We start from the raw sequence: 21077 nt of genomic DNA on the forward strand, positions 1-21077 counted from the left end.
AACTATGTTTCTAACTACAGCTCCAGAGGTGTAGTTGCGAGTGCACAAGATTGCGATGCAGTTTGCGAATGCTCGTTGGAAGATGGATTTGGCCAAATCAACAACCTATGTTTGCAACAACGGAATTTGCAACATTAAGGGCCGTGCACACCAAGACATTTTTTGTGCGCATTTTCCGTCAACCTTTAACGCCTCGTGACTAAATAAAGGGCGTCAATGTGATCGTGCACACCAACTCGCAAAACGGCAGGCGTAAAAGCGTCATTTTAAAAAAAACGCCTCATGCTCGTTTTTTTTTGTTTGTTTTGACGCGCCGCATCAAAACCTTCTCCTCCAATCAGATCAGCACTTTAGTTCACGTGCACGGAGCTGCTGAAGTTACAGTAAAAAGCACTTGGAGGCACTCAAGCACAAAACTTTCAATGCGAGCGCACATTGAAGAAGATGCTCAGAAGCGATATGAATGTGGAGCTGCTTATTGCTCTTGTGAACAATAATCATTTCTTCATCGCTAGAGCTGGAGCTGCTGCTTGATCCATCTAAGCTTGTTCGAGTCACCAGTAACTTCAACAACAAGCATGGCTGCGTCCGAAACCGCCTACTACTCAGTAGGTACTGCATTTCAATTTAAACGTACTACTCGGCCGTTAGAAAAGTACCTTCTATACAGTATGAATGTGAAAAGTATGAATGGAATTTGGACGTATTACATTTGCCATTTTGTCATGGTCACGTGACCTGCCTGCGTCAGTTGCGTCGCTTTACTTCTATTCATGAATTCGCTCGCTGGGCATCATGGCATAGCGCAGCATGCATGGGTTGCGCACTCTGGAGTCTCGCCGGAAGTAGTAAGTCATCCGGGTACTGCTTGCATACTGATTTTCGAGTTCTTTGAATTCGGACATACTACTCGGCTCGCATACTGATTTTGGCGTACTATATAGTATGGAAGTATGCGGTTTTGGACGCAGCCCACGTGAACTTCCTCTCCTCCTCTTCTTCTGTGTTATAAGCGGGTGTCAGAAGCTTAAAGTTGTGCAGCGCCATCTAACGTCAAAAGAGTGATTTTGCATACTCTTCAGCTTGACGCCTGTGAAAAGCGACTGTTTTTGAATACTGAAAAATGTCTCGTAAAATGCTGAAGATAAACGCAAACGAAAAGCGTCCCGGTGTGTAGGAGATTTTAGTTGGCTAATGACGGTTTTCGGAAACGCACCCAAGGTTTATAGCAGGCTTGTATGTTGGTGTATTAGCGATATGTTTTCCAGGTGTTTCCTATATCATGAGATTACCAGTAGCTTTTGATATGGAGAATGTTGTTCAGCTGGAGCTACTGTTGCCCTAAAAACTTAATAAAACACTTGTAAAAGCACGGTAGAAATGGTTTAACAGAACATTTTGGTGATTTTAAAACCTTGACTTTTGCCAAACCACGCTAAACCTTGATACCAGTTATCATCCCATGCCTAGTCTAAAATAGACACTTTATATTCCAGAAATTCCATTACCTTGTATAAATGTCTTACCGTCAGGTAGAGTTCGAAAGAGGATGGCTTTACCAAAGCTTCCATATCCGGCGAATGTCCGAGCTCGGACTTGAACCTCATACTGCGTGGCCCTTCGCAAGTCGCTCAAAACCACCTCGTTGTTTTTGCTCTCCATATAATGACAGGAGTTTTCTTCAGATCCGCGCTCCTGTCATGAGAAAACATCTTCAATAACTTCTCTGAGAGGCGTTTCAATGTATTAATTGTTAATTAGTCTGGCATGTTTGCAGTGTAAACAGTGCACAGAGAGAGAGAGAGATCGATAAAAACACAAGCATGAGAAAACTGGAGCAAGAGATATAGGGAGAGCTCATAAAAACAATGGAGGTATAAAAACACAGTGAATTACACTGAGGAGAAAACACATTATCCTGAGTAAATCCTGGGTGGTTTTATGCACTGATCAAATGGGATATGTCCTGAATGTAAGCAAAAGTCACTTTAATACTAAACAAATAGGTGTATGAGTGAACATAATGCATATTTTGATACTTGATTGAATGTTTATTTGAGCAAATGTAGTACAGTTGAAATAAATTAGCATTACATTAAATTAAGTAATGCTACTTAGTTTGTTTCTTTTTTATTTGACTAGATTTCATCTTAATATGTAACTTCATAATTATTTCTTTTGAATTTTGTTCACGTATGCTGCAGAATATAATGACAAACCTACATAATAAACTAAAATATTATGTAATTTCTATTGAAAACTTCATTTAAACGAATCTGTCGTTACACATTAATAAAGACGTTGCAATTCATTCATTTATTTATTTTATTTTCGGCTCAGTCCCTTTAATTATCAGGGGTCGCCACAGCGGAATGAACCGCCAACTTATTCAGCATATGTTTATTGCAGCGGATGGCCTTCCAGCCGCAACCCAACACTGCAAAACACCCACACACTGTTGCATTCACACTCATACACTACGGCCAATTTAGGTTATTCAATTCACCTGTACCACATGTCTTTGGACTATGGGGTAAACCAGAGCGCCCGGAGGAAACCCACACGAACAAGGGGAGAACATTCAAACTCCACACAAAGACCCCAACTGGTCCAGCCGGGACTCGAACCAGCGACTTTCTTGCTGTGAGGCGACCTTGCTAACCACTGAGCCACTTCATACATGCATTATAGTGTTATGTATTGTTGTATAGTGAAGCACTAACCTTCTCGCAGTAGCGTATCTGGTACTGCAGGATCCTGTAGTGTGACTGGGTGGGTGTGTTCCAGTACAGCGTCAGGCTGGATTCAGTGGCTGTGCTCTTCCTCAAGCCCGAAACCAACACAGGAACTGCATAGACACAAACACACAAGCTTTGAAAACACTCAGCTAAATCTTTGTCAGCTCCTTCACTAGCCGCATGGAGGTGGATCAGCGATGGGTTGGGCATCAATATCATGGAATTCCGTAGGCCCAATACTTGTGCTAGATGGGCGCTGGGTCACTGCCAAGGACTACCCAACTATTCTGGAGGACCATGTGCACCCAATGGTGAAGGCTGTGCTGTGTTTCAGGATGATAATGCACTAATACACACAGCAAAACTGGTGACAGAGTGGTTTGATGAACCGGAATATGAAGTTGAACATCTCATATGGCCTGCACAGTCACCAGATCTAAACATTATTGAGCACTTTGGGGTGTTTTGGAGGAGAGAGTCAGGAAAAGTTTTCCTCCAACAGCATCACGCAGTGACCTGGCCACTACTCTGCAAGAAGAATGGCTCAACATCCTGTATCTGTCGTTCCCAAGACCAACTGATGCTGTATTGGCCGAATAAGGAGGCCCTACACCACACTAAAGAATTATTGTGGTATAAAACCTGCTGTTTCTCATTCTCACCATTGGGACTGGTGGTGATGTTGATGGTCTCTCCTGCAGGCCCCTGCTGACTCTGAGCGGAGACCCCGTTAAGGGCCATGACTGTGAAGCTGTAGGTGGTGTGAGGTCTCAGACCCCAAATGCTCACGCGCCGGCCTTGGATCCCTGTTTGGGACGGCCGATAATTCACACCGTCACTGCATAGTGTGCAGGGACTTCCAGGGGTGGAGCACATCCTACACTCCACGCTGTAGCTGAGATCCGAGCGGCCGCCGCTGTCCAACGGCTCGCTCCACTCCAGAGTCAGAGATGTGTCGTTTACTTGCGGGACGGGGCTGCGCGGAGACGACGGAGGACCTGAACACAATAACAAAAACACTTCATGCATCTGTAACACTCCATTGTCCATCATAGTTGACCTCAGAATTAATCACCCTCCTGTGAGTTTTCTTTTTTAAATATTTCCCAAATGATGTTTAGCAGAGCAAGAAATTTTTCGCAGTATTCCTTTAATATTTTTTCTTCTGGAGAAAGTCTTATTTGTTTTATTTCGTCTGGAATTAAATCAGTTTTTAATTTATTTAAACCATTTTAAGGTCAATATTATTAACCGCTTAAGCTTTATTGTTTTTACGATTGTCTACAGAACAAACCACTGTTATACAATGACTTGCCTAATAACTCTAACTTAACCTAATTAACCTAGTTTAAGCCTTTAAATGTCACTTAAAGCTGTATAGAAGTGTCTTGAAAAATATCTAGAGAAATATTATTTACTGTCATGGCAAAGATAAAATAAATCAGTGATTAGAAATGAGTTATTAAAACTATTATGATTAGAAATGTGTAAAAAAAACCTTCTCTCCATTAAACAGAAATTGGGGGGGGAAATATACATTTTAAAAACATAAGATAATTAAACATAATAACTCTGTATATGCACAACTTCTAAGATCAGCCTTTTGAAATAACCTGTTTTTGGTGGAATAACCCTGATTTTAAACGACATCAAATGCAAACTTTTTTTTATGACTTTTATGGCAAATTACAGTAAAAAAAAGACAAAACAAAATTCTATTTCAAAAAGAATAGATAGTATCAACTTAAGTACATACAATGAGAAAAAACAAACAAACAAAATGAAAAAAAAAAATAAAAAAGTTTTAAAAAATCTAATAAAAATACAAACATATAAAAAGGTAAATTACATCAAATGAAAACTTGATTGGTTTTAACCAATTTTTATTTTTTGCTATTTAAAAAAAAAAGTTCTAAAAAAATGTTTGTTTAAATGTGAAATAATGTTTTTAAAGCTGTGAAATAATGTTTTAAAGCTGTCATGTTTTAACTCCTGTTCATGCTTCGGGCACATTTCACCACAATAACTTCAGAAGTGAAAAGAAATATATATATATATATAGATAGATAGATAGATAGATAGATAGATAGATAGATAGATAGATAGATAGATAGATAGATAGATAGATAGATAGATATAAATTTTTGGTGTAATAAACCTGATTTCCATTAAATCACAGACAATAAAACGTATTTTATTTTTTAACCAACTTAAACAAAAAAAAATCCTGTGTACCTGCACATACAAACCATTTACAAGATTTATTTAAAAATCAGTTCATATAGTGCACATCCAACACTATTATACATTTTTTAAAGGCATAGTATGTAATGTTCGTCAATATAGGATGCGTTTTGTTGCACGTTTCAGATGAAAAAATCCACTAGAGGGCGCAGTTTACATTTTTGCGAATCTGAAATATGTACGTTTTATTAAGTGTAATGAAGTAATAAAAAATAAATATAAATAATTTAATTTGACTTAAACTCTCATATACAGTTGCGTGAGTAAAAATGTAATTCTTTAAACTACTCATGACATTTCTTCCAAATTTGAAATAAATAGTCATTTTGTGAGAAATTTTTTTTAATTTTTATTCAAGCTCAGACTAGATATTACCGATGGCTGCATCCAAAATCGCATACTTCCATACTATATAGTATGCTAAAAGCAGTATGCGAGCCGAGTAGTCAGAATTCATAGAATTTGAAAAACAGTTTGCATGAAATACCAGCATGACCTACTACTGAATTCCCTTCATACTGCTCACATTCATACTGTATTGAACGCACTGTTCTAACAGCAGAGTAATACATTTAAATTCAAATGCAGTAATGTTTTAACTTTAACTTAAAAACAAAAACAAAGACATCATTATTTTACTTAAATTCAAATCACAAAATAAATCCAGAGTAACTGAGAATTCTCAGGGGGTTTTTTCCCCCATATACTGTATGTAGATAAGAGAGGCGCAGTACTCACGTGTGCAGGGTGTATCTGCACTGTCACTCAGAGCGCGATAAAACCCAGAGCGGCACACACATGCAGCAGAACCCGTCTCTCCCGTCTGACTGTTCTCAGGACACACAGAACACGGACCGGTACCAGAACCCATCTTGAACAGACCCACAGGACACGCTGCACACAAACACACAAGCAGAAAGGGTTAAAAATAACACACTGAGTACAGTCAATGCTACGTGACACTGCAGAACACATTATAACCTTTACCTTAAGAAAAGCAGCGTGTGTGTTGTGTTTTTGATGCCAGTCTGTGACAATTACACCACATGTAGTCATTTAGCAGATGCTTTCATCCAAAGTGATTTAAAAAAGAGGAACGCATTAAGATATTCAGCATAAACACTAAAGAAAAAATATTTTCATCTTAGTCCAAATATATACATATAAAAAAGTATTAAATCAAGAAGCATTTCCCAGATCATTAAAAAAAACGTAAAAATTAACTTTTTCCTTAAAACAAGGTAAATAATCTGACAGTGGGGTAAGCAAAACAAACAGGGACCACCATAGACTTTAGAGCACAACATGGAAACAATGGGTTTTGAGAAAAAAAGTGCTGCATTATCAAAACAAACCCACTTTTCCCAGCAAATCATCACTCAGTTATGTTGCTATATCTATCATTATGAGGACTTTCATATGTGTAATGGTTTTCATACTGAGTTCATGTCTTTTTCTTTGTTTGGGACAACTTTGGATCTTCATTATATAAACACGGTATAAACACAGAGACTTGAACCCTAAATACATTACAAGCACACATTTACTCTTCATAATGTAGGTCAAACACATACCTATAATAATACCAGTTTAACCTCTTCATACTTGAATTTGTTGTGAATGTTGCCTCTTCAATGCAAAAAAAAAAGCATTGAAGTCTTTCTTACTTAGACCTTTTGTCTTGCTTTTAAGTCATTGTCTCCTTAAAATAAGCTAAATAACCAACCAGCATGGTAAGTAAACATAAAAAGCAGTGGTTTATTTTGCTTACCCTACTTGCAAATGATTTACCTCGTTTTAAGGAGGGAAAAAAAACTTAATTTTGACCATTTCTGATGGTCTAGAAAATGCTTCTTGATTTAATAATTACTTGAGTATTCAGTCTATAAAGAAGACAAAACCTTTGGGTACAGAAATAATTGAGTTTTGCCGTGTTTATGCTGGATCTCCTGATATCTTCCTCATTTTGAGATTGATTTGGATGAACGCATCTGCTAAATGAAAGAGAACAGAGGAAATTTGGTCCCCACAATGTGAGGAATACAAGGTACACACACACACGAACACACACACACATATATATATTAATGATTTTTAAAAGTAGAATATAATAATGAAGAAAAAAACCCTGTTAAAATTATATGAGTTTCTCTTTAAGACATGCTAAATAATCAGCCAGTGTGGTCAGTAAAGTACTTGCTTACCAGATTATTTGTCTAATTTTAAGGAAAATAATAATCATTTTTACTGAAAATGCTTCTTGATTTAATAGTTTCTTAAATATTATATATATATATATATTTATATATATATATATATATATATATATATATATATATATATATATATATATATATATATATATATATATATATATATATATATATATATATATATATATATATATATATATATTGACATGTTTATGCTGAATCTCTTGATATCTTCCTCATGTATTGACCTTATTCTAAAATGCGGAAGTGCGCCTGTTTTCGCGATTGTCTTAGAACTTCCGATTCAGTCGCCTATGGGAGAAATGACTAGGAATAATAAACGGCAGAAAATGGCCAAACTACTTGCTCAACAAACAAATGTTTGCATGACTACACAGACCAAGTAGCATAATATAATAAGAAAATATTAAATTGCAACATCAAGCAGCGTAACGAGCAGTTGTTAACGTCAAAAAATGAATGGAAGTGAATGTGACCGGAAGTCGCGAGACAAAAAGATTCAAATGGCAGCGCCCGCTCGTCAGCTGAGAATAAGGTGAATAAGGTTATTTGTATGAAAGAGAACATTTGGTTCCCACAGCACAAGGAATACAAGGCGCACACACACTCAAACTTCTGTCTAACCTCATTTGTCCACACGTGTCAACATTTACACCATCCTTCAGACAACAAATCCAAACACGTGTCGGAGTGTGTTTGCGTTCTGCTGGTCTGATTGGGGATTTGAATGGTTTCTGGATCTGGATATGAAAGATGATCGCGTTCTTCAGCGTGTTTAGCTCCTCGATCACTTGATTATATCTTCCCCGACTGAACCGAACACACACGTTCAGCTTATCCGGGAAACTTTAGTAGCCTTTTTTTTTTTCCCTCCAGTGTAACATGGACGTATAAACGAGCAGCTCAGAGTCTCGGGAGAGCAGAAAAGGACTAGTTTCATTTCATAATCAGCTCTCCACAACCGCTGTATTGATGGAAACACATCTGGATTAGATTAACGTCAGTTTCACATGTGGTTTGCATTAACCTCCTTGTTAAAGCAGCTTTACACTGGTGTGTGTGTGTGCGTCATTTGAAACAAATTCATAATGAATGTCTGTCAATTTATTTGCTGACGGATGAAGATCTTTTTAACTTCAACTCTCTGGTGGTTTTACACACACAGGCACGGACGCAGGCACACACAGTGCTGACATTAGTATCAATGACTTATGCCGAGGACGTGTATTAGTGATGAATAGATATTGAGATGTTTCTTTTATGAATCTTTATCTTTAGATTCATAAATTAATAACATTTTAAAGCATATACACACAGAGATCCTGAGCTAAATAAAAAGAAATCTGTCATTGAATCAATTTATAACTATTAAAAAAAGCAGTTTTTTTTTAAAGATGTGTTATCTGCTAATCAAGGCTGCATTTATTCATTAAATAACTGTAATAATCTATTTAAAATATTACATATAAATATATTTCAAGATGTATATTATTTCTGTGATGCAAAGCTGCATTTTAAAATAACATTTAAAAGTATATATACAAAAGACTAATCAAAATGACGTGCATATACACAAAAAAAACTTAATTAAATCCATTTATAATTATTAAAAAAGCAGGGTTTTTAAAGTAGGAGATCTGCTCAGAGGCTTTATTTTTTTAAGGATTTATTCATTATGACAGTGCAAATCTTTTGCTTTTTACAATTTCAAAAAATTGAAATATATTCATCTTATCCATACTAAATATAGTCATCAAATGATAATGATAATCCATTCATAAGCATTGAAAAGTAGGAATTTTAGAAGATTGGCTCATCATGGCTGCATTTATTTAATCAATAATACAGTACTACAAGAAAAATGATTATTTTTTTACAATTTAAAATAACTGCTTTTAAATTGAAATATATTTAAAAATGTATTTTATTTCTGTGATGAAAAGTTGAATTTAAAATTTGTTTTTTAAAAGTGTATTTACAAAAATACTGAACAAATTGACATACTGCAAATAAAATCAGTCATCGAATCTAGTCATAAGCATAAAAAGTCTGATTTAAAAAAAAACTGCTCATAACGGCTGCATTTAGTCAATCAAAAATACTGAAAAAATCATAATATTTTTATAATTAACGTAACTGGTTTAATCTAAATGTATTTTAAGATGTATTTTATTTATGTGATGCAAAGTTAAATGTTAAAATATATTTATATAGAGCAAAATGACATGCTTCAAATGAAATCAGCCATCAAATCCATTCAAAAGCATTGGGGACATTTGCTATCGAAAAATTATGTTTGCTGTTTATTTAAACCACTTATTTAAAATGAGCTCAAACAACACAATTCCGGATATTTTCTGAATGTTTAATTGTTTTATGCTCAATCCATTTAAATTTGTAAAAACTAACTAGTCAACCTAATCCCTTTATGTTGTCCCAACCAGGCACATGCACACATAGGGCTCAACCTGTGCGGTGAACATGCACTTTTTAGTCTTGGATAGAAAGACAAATTAATCTGAAGTGCCCGCTGCCTTTTCAGTTTGCGACAACAACTCCATCTGATTTGCAAAACTGGCAAACCTGTGTTTTACACCAAAATACCCCACACCAAAAAAAATCCCCATAAGGTCAAAATAAACTGGTATTACTATACTTGTGGGGACATTTGGTATCGAAAGTATTTAAAAATTGTCAAAACTACTTATTTAAAATGAGCTGAAGCAACACAATTCTGCATATTTTTTGGGGAAACAACTTAATTGTTTTATGTTCAATCCACCTAAATTTGTAAAAACAACAAGTCAATTTAATTCCTTCATGTTGTCCCAACACTAATTGATTGTGTGGACAAAAACATCAAATTTCTGAAACACTGGTGTGTGTAACTTGATTTTTTTTGACCTGCCATTAGCAAAACCTGTCAAATCTGTGTTTCACACTAAAGAAGTCCCCATAAGGTCAAAATTAACTGGTATTGCTTTACTTGTGGGGACATTTAGTATCAAAGGTACACTTACAAAAATGTCCTAACTACTTATTTAAAATGAGCTGAAACAACACAATTCTGGAGTTTTTTTTTAGGGGGGAACTTAATTGTTTTATGTTTAGTCTACTTTAATTTGTAAAAGCTAACTAGGCAACTTAATTCCTTCATGTTGTTCCAACACAAACAGATTGTGTGGAAAAAAACTAAAATTTCTTAAACACTGGTAAATTTTGATGATTTTTTTTTACCTGCCATTAGCAAAACTGGCAAATGTGTTTCATAGACATGCACACACACCGAAAAAAGTCCTCATAAGGTCAAAATGAACTGGTATTGCTATACTTGTGGGGACATTTTGCTGTTTGTTCAAACTACTTATATAAAATGAGCTGAAACAACACAATTCTGGATATTTTGGGGAAAACAACTTAATTGATTTATGTTTTGTCCACTTTAATTTGTTAAAACTTACCAGCCAACTTAATTCCTTCGTGTTGTCCCAACACAAATCTAATTGTGTGGAAAAAAACTCAAATTTGTATGTAACTACAGATTATTTTTGACCTGCCATTAGCAAAACTGGTTTCCATTAGCAAAACATGTGTTTCATAGACACACACACACACACACACACACACACACACACACACACACACACACACACACCAAAAAAGTCCCCATAAGGTCAAAATTAACTGGTTTTGCTATACTTGTGGGGACATGTGATATCAAAGGTACACTCAAAAACTTATGTTTGCTGCTTGTTCAAACTACTTATTTAAAATGAGATGAAACAACTCAATTTTTTCGTTTTTTAGTTGAACAACTTAAATATTTTATGTTCAATCCACTTAAATTTGTAAAAACTAACAAATTACCCTAATTCCTCCATGTTGTCCCAACACAAATCAACTGTGTGAAATCTCAAATTTCTGAAACACTTGTGTGTGTAACTACTGATTACTTTTGACCTGCCATTAGCAAAACTGGCAAATCTGTGTTTCATACACACACACACACACACACACACACAAACACGCGCGCGCTGATTTTAATCTCATCTAAATTGAACATGTCTCTTATTCTCGCACGACCCCAGGAAAAAATTACAGAGCAAATTATTTTCTTACTAGAGGGTCCTCAGAGGAAACTAATCTCATCCAGATAGGAATGCCTGTGATTGCGGTATGTTATTGTTTTCACAGCTCTTCTCCTCATTTATTTTTAACCTTCGCTGAATACTATAACTAAAGCTCATTTTCTTGTTAAACTGCCTGGAGAGACATTTTTGCGGCAGCTTTTTTATTTTTGGGGGGGGTCCGAGGTACTTCTAGTGCTGGTGGCAATTCATCTGACGAAAACACACAATTTCTTTACAGCGAGTTTAATTTGAGAGCGGACACCGAAGCAGCAGCAGCGTCAGGTGTGATCACTATTATCTTAATGCGATTCTTCAGCTAATTACACATAATGTTATAATTGCAAAATTAATTAATTGGGCTTCATTTTGAGGCTTTTGATTCTCAAAGTATGTGATCTTCTGTCACGCCCGCGATTAGATGACGAACGTCTTAAAAACCACCGCAAATATTTCACATCTGAACATCAAATGACAATTTAAATGAATGTTACAAGTGTTATATTTAGAAAGCTAATCGTGTTTAATCATTATTGAAAACAAAACCGCATATGCGTTTAGTTAGAAGAAATATGTGATGCTGTATGAGTCCAATATTAGCCTAAAATTCAGCGGTAAATAATCAATTAAAAAGTGGAGGTATGTTCTTTTGTGTTTTTAGTTCTTCATAGGACAATGGAAAATGTATCGCACTTCCTACGAATAAATAATTGAAAGAAAACAAAAACATATTATCTGTACACTGCACGTCTTTGGACTGTGGGGGAAACTGGAGCACCCGGAGGAAACCCACGCGAACGCAGGGAGAACATGCAAACTCCACACAGAAACGCCAAATGACCCATCCGAGGCTCGAACCAGCTACCTTCTTGCTGTGGCGCGACAGCACTACCTACTGCGCCACTGCGTTGCCTGCAAGTGTAATTAACTTTATTTATTTGGGCTTATGACTTGTACTGCCGCCAGCCCTCTGGGGGCGATCTAATGCCTGGGAGTGTCACTTAAAAGCAGGCGTGTGGTACACTTGGTCTGAATGCAGACACAGTAGATAGCAGTGCAGCAGGTCTCTTGCCCTGTCTATTTCAACAATTAACCATGCGGTAATCCTGAGGATTTTAAACGTGTGAACACAGCAGAACGGAGAGGTGATGTGTCTGAATGGTAACAAACTCAACTGATAAAAGACAAAATCCACCATTCTCCAATTCTCACATAGCTCTCCAGACAAAAATGCTTGCTGCACACAAACAGGTTGACCCTGGCAGCATTGCAGGGAAAGCCATGTAACATACCCCTGCTGAAAAATCCAGATTAAACCAGCCTAGGCTGGTTGGCTGGTTTTAGCTGGTCGACCAGGCTGGTTTTAGAGGGGTTTTGGCCACTTCCAGGCTGTTTTCCAGCCATTTCCAGCCTAGTCTTAGCTGGACAGGCTGGGAGACGACCAGCTAAAACCAGCTTGACCAGCCTTGCCAAGCTGGGAGTCCAGCCAAAACCAGCTATATCCAGCTTAAACCAGGCTGGTCAAGCTGGTTTTAGCTGGTCTTGGCTGGTCATTTTCAGTGGCGTAGCGCAAAATGCAGAGGGATCACCGATGGGGCCCCCAGTTTTCAAGGGGGTCGGGGGGAGGGAGGGTTGGGCGGCAGAGCCAGAGATATACACATATATCTATGATCAGGAGTTTTCCTGGATGTTAGTATTTTTTATATTTTTTTTAATGAAAATTATAATTTTACATCACTTTTCTACATTGATGGATCAGTGACCGCACGGGCATTCCTGACAAAAAGCTTGTGTTTGCGTGTACAGAAATGTACTATCCACCCTCCCTGTTCAATTTGATCTAATCATGTCCTGAAACACAGCTCCTCTCCTGCTTTCACTTCTCATACTGACGGAGGGAGCGATTCATTTGTGAATGAATCTCCATTATGAACGACTCGTTCACTAGCCGACAATAATACAAGTTTCTGGCATCGCAGCATCTCGTTGTCATATTTCTTTTGCATTGTTTGCTAATTTTATTCAACAAAGCTAGCATAAGCCGAGTGTTTAGTGCGAATTGGAGCTATTTTGCCTTATGATGAATGCAGTAAGTGACTGTATTATCATTAATAATGCTAACTGTTTAGCACACATTTCAGAACATACAAAAACGTAAAAAATGTAATCTTACCTATGAAATGTTCTGCCTTTGTGCTTTGTAATAACACTTGACTAGTGCGGTTGAATGACATTTGTCCTGGAAGCACTGTACCAATGTGGCGGCGTTATTGACGCATGCTCAGGGTCCCTATGCAATATCTAGTGTATATATCTATGTCACAAATTGAGGAGCGGGGAAAGGAGGCGGAGTAGAGCGACATGAATCATGAATCATGAGTCATGAATAATTAATAAGCAGGCTCTTCTTATTGGATAAGAACAGTCATCGATTTTGATCCCGCCCCAAAAATTATTTGAAGATGAAATTAGCTGACAAAAGCTCAAAATGATCCAGTTTTCCCCACAATTAAAACTGACAGGCGCTAATGGTGTCTTAAATGGTGCTGTTAACGTTTCAAAAAAAGTACAACAGGGTGTCTTGAACCTTTAAATGCTCTTTAAGAGCTTTTTTAGTCATCTCAACATTGATCAAACTGACTAAAAATTGTTAAGTTGACCTTTGCATGTCTTCAAAAAATGAGTTGAAACCTGAATAACTTATTTAAATAAGTTAAAGCACCATAAAAAATACGAAATAGTTGACTTGACTCTATGTCATTACATTTTTTTTGGTGTATTAGTGCTACAGCGGTAGTTTCCCAGCTAAACAAAAAGAGGCTGTACAATACATGTCGTGTGCATCTGAATGTGCTTAATTTGAGTCATTAGTACCACACACACACACACACACACACACACAGAGAGACAGAGAGCCCTTCACCTGTGACCCGGTGACCACACTCTCTCCATTCGGCCTTTCACCTGCCCAATAAACCCTGCTATTCTCCTCTCTCTCTCTCTTTCTCTCTCTCTCTTTGTCTCTCTACCCATAACTAATTGCTCATGTCATTAGAGTGCCTTTGTACTGGACACATCCCTGCCCGCAGGCGCCACTATTATGGCTTTGCGCTGCCTTTGTGTGGGTGGGTGTGTGAAAGAAAGGGATGAACAGCAGATGCGGTGTGTTTGAGTGGACGAATGCTGAGTAAGTCATCGAGAGTGTGTGTGAACTCCAGGGGTTCACGCCCACAGAAAGCACAGCTGCAGTGTTTAACAGACGAGCTCAGCCTCAAACACTCACTCACACAGACACACACACGTGTATAGCTAGCTTTATGGGGACTTCTCATAGATGTAATAATGTTTATACTGTACAGAGTGTATATTCGATTTCTCTTCCCCGACCTCAAAATATTCGTTCTATGTGATTTATGAGCCGTTTCCCTTATGGAGACCAAAATAAGTCCATATTAGGTCAAAATGAACTGGAATTGCTATACTTGTGGGGACATTTTGTATCGAAGGTAAACTCAACAAATCATGTTTGGTGTTTGTTCAAACTACTTACTTAAAATGAGCTGAAACAAAACACTGAAACAGCTTTTTACATACTCAAAATACTTGTTCTATGCGATTTATAAGCCGTTTTACTTATGGAGACCAAATGAAAGTTCATATAAGGTCAAAACTAACTGGTATTGCTATCCTTGTGGGGACATTTGCTATTAAAGGTACACTCAAAAAATTATGTTTGGTGTTTGTTCAAACTATTTACTTAAATTAAGCTGAAACAACACAATTCTTGAGTATTTTGAAGGGGAGCAGTTAATCTTTATGGGGGCTTTGCAGAGACGTATTGATGTTTATACTGTATAGACTGTATATTTGATCCCCTTTTCCCAACCGTAACGTTCACAGGGAACAATATGAAGTTTTATAGTCTCAAAATATTCATTCTTTGTGATTTATGAGCCGTTTTCCTTATGGAGACCAAAAAAGTCCATATATAGTCAAAATTAACTGGTATTGCTATACTTGTGGGGACATTTGGTATTAAAGCTACACTCAAAAATGATGTTTGGTGATTGTTCAAACTATTTACTTAAAATTAGCTAAAACAACACACTGAAACAGCGTTTTACATCCTCAAAATATTCATTCTATGTGATTTATGAACTGTTTTCCTTATGAGGACCAGAAAAAATCCATAGATGGTCAAAATTAACTGGTTTTGCTATACTTGTGGGGACATTTGGTATTAAAGGTACCCTGAAAAAATTATGTTTAATGTTTGTTTAAACTATTTACTTAAATTAAGCTGAAACAACGTTTTACATTCTCAAAATACTTCATTCTATGTGATTTATGAGCCGTTTTCCTTATGGAGACCAAAATACTCCTTGTAAGCTCAAAATTAACTGGTATTGCTACTTGTGGGGACATTTGCTATTGAAGGTACACTCAAAAATTATGTTTGGCGTTTGTTCAAACTACTTACTTGAAATAAGCTGAAACAAAACACTGAAACAGCTTTTTACATACTCAAAATACTTGTTTTATGCTATTTATAAGCCATTTTCCTTAAGGAGACCAAAAAAGTCCATTTAAGGTAAAAAAAAAAAACTGGTATTGCTATCCTTGTGGGGACATTTGTTATTAAAAAATATGTGTGGTGTTAGTTCAAACTATTTACTTAAAATGAGCAGAAACAAAACAATTCTTGAGTATTTTGAGAGGAAAAAATAATTTTTTCCATGTTCAATTCTTCATGTTGTCCCAACACAAATCGATTTTTTTTTTACAGTGTACACTCATAAACTCACACAGACAGACACACACACACACACACACCACACCCATTTCAAGGCACTTCATTAAAAACGCTGAAGTCATTTTTGGGAACTGGGAGGATTTGGACTGATCCACTGCGCAGAGAGACGGCGATTACTCGAATTAAAGTAGATCAGGCAAGTTCTTAAATGAATTTCCCTGGTTAAATCCTCTTCCCGCTCATCTCACGCTAAACCTACACGCATGTAACATATGCTATCGATTACCACTGAAAATCAGGGCTGAACCTCGTAAAACTGAATGGAAATGGTGCTTGCAGACATCCCATTACACACAAAAAAACCTACTGAGTGATCATTCTGAGCATTTAAAGGAAGCGTTTAACCAAAAATGAAAACGACCTCATTATTAACTCTCTCTCATGTGGTTTTAAAGCTTTTTGAGTTTCTTTCTTCTGTTGAACACAAAAGAAGATATTTTGAAGAATGCTTGTTGCTGGCACCCATTGACTTCCATGGTAAATGGATGGGTGTCAGCAAGCATCATTTTTCAAAATATCTTCTTTTGTGTTCACAAAACTGAAATAGATTTTGAAGTGGAGGGCGAACATTTTTGGGTGAACTAACCCTTTAAAAGTGACATGTTTGTGCTTTTCGACAACTTAAATTTATTAAAAATAAAATGATTAACTTGATCGATTTGTGTTGGGACGACATGAGGGAATTGTGTAAAACCCGGTCTTTTTGACAGTGTGGTTTGGACACAAAATCTTGGACACAATCTCTCCCTCTATCTATCTCTGAGGAAATGCCATCAGTGAAAGTCACTTTAAGTGATCAAAGCCTCACAAATCTGGGATGAAATGAATCTTTCACAATTTCACCCCATCGCATGTACAGTGCGCATAGGTCGCCTTGTCATGCGCAAAAAATGCAAATGTACCCAGGATGCACAGGGCTGTAACGTAACAGCGAATGAAAATGTGTCCAGCCGTAGGACACTGATGAAATACACAGTAATCCTCTGGTGATCACAGGCTTTCCGCTCTCGCTTTTCTCCGGTTTGAACACAAGACCTTCATCTCACCTCTCCGAGGTCTGTGCGCTGCGTTCGCTAACTGTTTTCTCTTCTTCTCAAGTGTCTCAGTCTTTGTCTAATTCAGTCCCATCTGTCCTTTACTGTCTCTCTCTCTCTCTCTCTTTCTCCACCAGAGTCTCTTATCTGTGCTGAAGCTGCAGCTGTTGGCACTATAAGCCTCCTCCATATATTTATTTGATTATCTTTAACTTTTCATTTAGGGGATTTGCATTGTGGTGAATGAACTGGCAGGATTAAGCTGCAAATTTTATGTTTTATATGCTATATATATACAGTTAAAGTAAAAAAAAATAGTGCTTCTGTGATTACTTTTCTTTTTCTAAATATTTCCCAAATTATGTTTCAGAGAGGAATTTTTCACAGTATTTTCTATAATATTTTTTCTTCTGAAGAAAGTCTTACTTGTTTTATTTCGGCTAGAATAAAAAAAGTTTTAAATTTTTTAAACACCATTTTAAGGTCAATATTATTAGCCCCCTTAAGCAATATTATTTGGATAGTCTACAGAACAAACCAGCATCATACTATAACCTGCCTAATTACCCTAACTTTAACCTAATTAACCTAGTAAAGCCTTTAAAAGTCACTTTAAGCTGAATACTAGTGTCTTGAAAAATATCTAGTCAAATATTATTTACTGTCATCATGGCGAAGATAAAATAAATCAGATATTAGAAATGAGTTATTAAAACTGTTATGTTTAGAAATGTGTTGAAGAAATCTTCTCTCCATTAAACAAAATTTGGGGAAAAATATACATGGGGGGCTAATAATTCAGGCGGCTTATAATTCTGTATATCTTGCTCCTCCACATGTGAAACACTGCTGCACAATACTAAACTTTACATTCAGGTAAGGATTTTAATGCATGGTATGCAGGATGCGGCATTTTTCGCCATTTTCGAGCTTCAGTGTGAACGGGGATCATTATCACAATTTTGCAGTCTAGACGGGAGACCTTTCGAAAATGCAAAGGAAAACCTTTTCTGGTTTTAGCACATGGTTATTGTGAAAATGCAAGCTAAATGATTTGGGTCAGTTTGACTCTATTAAAAATTATAATATATGCATTTTATTCAGCATCATAAGATGCATTCAAATGAGTGAATATAATAAAGAGATTATATATATAATATTATAATATAATATAATATAATATAATATTTTTATTATTATTATATTATATTATATATATTATGTGTATATATATATATATATATATATATATATATATATATATATATATATATATATATATAATATATTATATTATTATTAATATTATTATTATTATTATTATTATTATTACACCTCTTTTGATTTTTTTTCTTCTTTTTTTTATATTTCCTAAATGATGTTTAACAGAACAAGGAACTTTTTACAGTATGTCTGATAATATTTTTTCCTCTGGAGAAAGTCCTATTTGTTTTATTTTGACTAGAATAAAAGCATTTTTTAATATTTTATACACCGTTTTAAGGTCAAATATATTAGCCCCTTTAAGCTATGTATCGAATTACATTTTTAATTTGTGCAATTTTATTACTGTTACTAAAATCAATGTGATTGCGTTACATGCGTTACAAATAGAATTGTTTAGAAGAAAACGTCCACTGCAACGTCGTTTAATGAGCACGCGCTTTTAAATTACTCGAAAACGGGAACTGAAATGGTTGCTGGCGACAGTGGCTGCTTCTTCAACTGGAAACACCAGCCTGATCTCAAGTATTTTCAGTTTTGTCAGTTTAGTGGCTAATTCGTATGAATACATCCAGTCGTGCAAAAATGTACGATTTTAAAAAGGAGGCGTGGCACCCAAGCCCATCCCTAAACCCAACCATCATTAGGTGATGAGCAGATTGTACTAAATTGTACGAATTATATCATACAAATTTATACAAATTTGACACGAACTGCCATGAGATTGCGTTGAGACACTTTGATTTCATTGAGCAGAAAAACTAAAATATCGCTATGAAAAAAAGTCTGTGTCCAGTCTCTAAAGAACTTTTGACTGCTTTTAACTCGACCAGTAACTTGTTTAAGAACTTGAACAGAAAGCATTCTACAAGAATACTCGTCACCAAATAGGACACCGCCGCCCAAAAACACGACGATCCAACTCAGCCTAATCAGGCTGAATTACATTTTTGTGCAGGATCAGGAGTGAAGGTATCTTCTGAATGTAGCTCAGCATCTTCTGCGTAGCTGCTTATGGGGCCGTTCACATATCACGCTTTTTGCGTGGGTAAGTTCATTATTTCCAATGAGGGCGCATTTTCCAGGCGCACCAGTTGAAAACCGCAAATCACGCGACAAGAACTGACCGACCAGCTTCATGCTTTGTAAGGAATATACACATTTCTCTAGACTAACTACCTCAGACAAACACAGAAAACCCAAACACTGCAGTGCTTTCTCAAACCATGGATGTCAATGCTTACAGGTTTCCAGTTTTTAAAGACAAACCAGTTTGAAAGTAAATGGTGAGATCATTTTAAGTTTTGGGCAGACTCTTTAAGTCTTTTAAATATATGTCAAGCTGCTGCACTGAAAACAATAATTCAAAGATGATTCCTTGGATTTACTCAATTTGTTATGTTAAGTGGCTGTAAACAATCTATTTGGGCTGAATTTAAACAAACAAATTAAGTTGAACATTATTAAACTTAATTTGTTTGTTTAAATTCAACACAAATAAATTAAGTTTGCAACAGTTCTGCATGCAACACTTTTTTCAGTGTGTGAACAACCCATTGTAATGTGTTTCAGTGGTTATTAAATTACTAACTAGTACTACTAATAACTAGTAATTTCCCTGCCCCTTGCATAGCTATGAATAAAGAGTGTTTTTTTATTTTTTATTTTATTATTATTATTTTTTAAATATATATTAATATTTTATTTTCTACTTCAGTACCCTTTTAGTATTTATATTTATTTATTCTCTCAACTGTTGTTGGTTTTTTTATTATTATTATTTTTTCCTTAATGCATGAATATGTAATTATTGTTTTATTCAGAGAGAAAGAAAACGTGAGCAAAATTGTATTCTACCACCACACTGGAGCAGTTGATGTCTAATGATTCTGTGTATCTGATGCTGTGGCTCTCTGACGAACAGATTTCAATAAAAAACAGAGTTAAACTAAAAGTAACTAGCAATTAGTAATCTGATTACTTTTTGAATGACTAGTAAAGTAATCCGATTACAATTTTCCAGTAGTAATCAGTAATTTGCAATCTATTACTTTTTAAAAGTAACTTCCTCAACACTTGTTACCTGCATTGCCAAAGGTTTATTTAGCAGTTTTCCTCAGAATCCAGAAAACCTCAGCTTGATTTTATTTGCTTATATTTTCAATCTTAAATTAGCTTGCTCTTCAGTCTGTTGTGTTTGCTCTCGCTCACCTCTACACTCCAGCTCTCCATGGCTGGCCTCGAAGCCCGGCAGGCAAGTGCAGGTGGTGGTGGGCTGGTCCACCCACTGTCCATCTTCTCCGCAGAACATCTTGGGCGGTCTGGGACTGGGGCCAGGCTGTGCTGCGTTGGCCACACACTGGCCCACTGCCTCCTGGACCAGCGAGCGGGGAACGGTCTCCGGGAAGACGGATAGTGAGCGCGTGAGCGCCGGACACTTCTTGAAGAAAACACGCACGGAGAGCAGAGCCATGCACGCGCCCTGAGCCTGAAACGCCAGGTAGAATCCACGCTTGCTCAACGGGCCCAAACGCAGCGTCTTCACGTTGACTTTCTTCTCTCCGCCTTTGCGCAGTAGGAAGTCTGCGGCCACTGTGTCCACCTGGAGAATAAAAACACAATTATATATTGATCATCCTAAAGGTGTGCTAAAAGAGTTCACA

The 21077-nt window shown here is 36.5% G+C and overlaps 1 protein-coding gene across 2 annotated transcripts in view; it reads right to left on the bottom strand.

The window, feature by feature from the left end:
• ephb4a (eph receptor B4a) overlaps positions 1-21077 on the bottom strand; it is an 89579-nt gene that overhangs the window by 21217 nt on the left and 47285 nt on the right. For both annotated transcript variants that reach the window (XM_087251239.1, NM_131414.1), the window contains 5 exon segments: positions 20626-21016; positions 5721-5876; positions 3401-3736; positions 2724-2848; positions 1527-1695 (listed from right to left, as the gene is read on the bottom strand). In XM_087251239.1, the coding sequence (XP_087107365.1) occupies positions 1527-1695; positions 2724-2848; positions 3401-3736; positions 5721-5876; positions 20626-21016 (1177 nt within the window).

Source organism: Danio rerio, chromosome 5, assembly GCF_052040795.2.
Source record: "Danio rerio strain M-AB ecotype USA chromosome 5, GRCz13ab, whole genome shotgun sequence".
Classification (NCBI taxonomy): domain Eukaryota; kingdom Metazoa; phylum Chordata; class Actinopteri; order Cypriniformes; family Danionidae; genus Danio; species Danio rerio.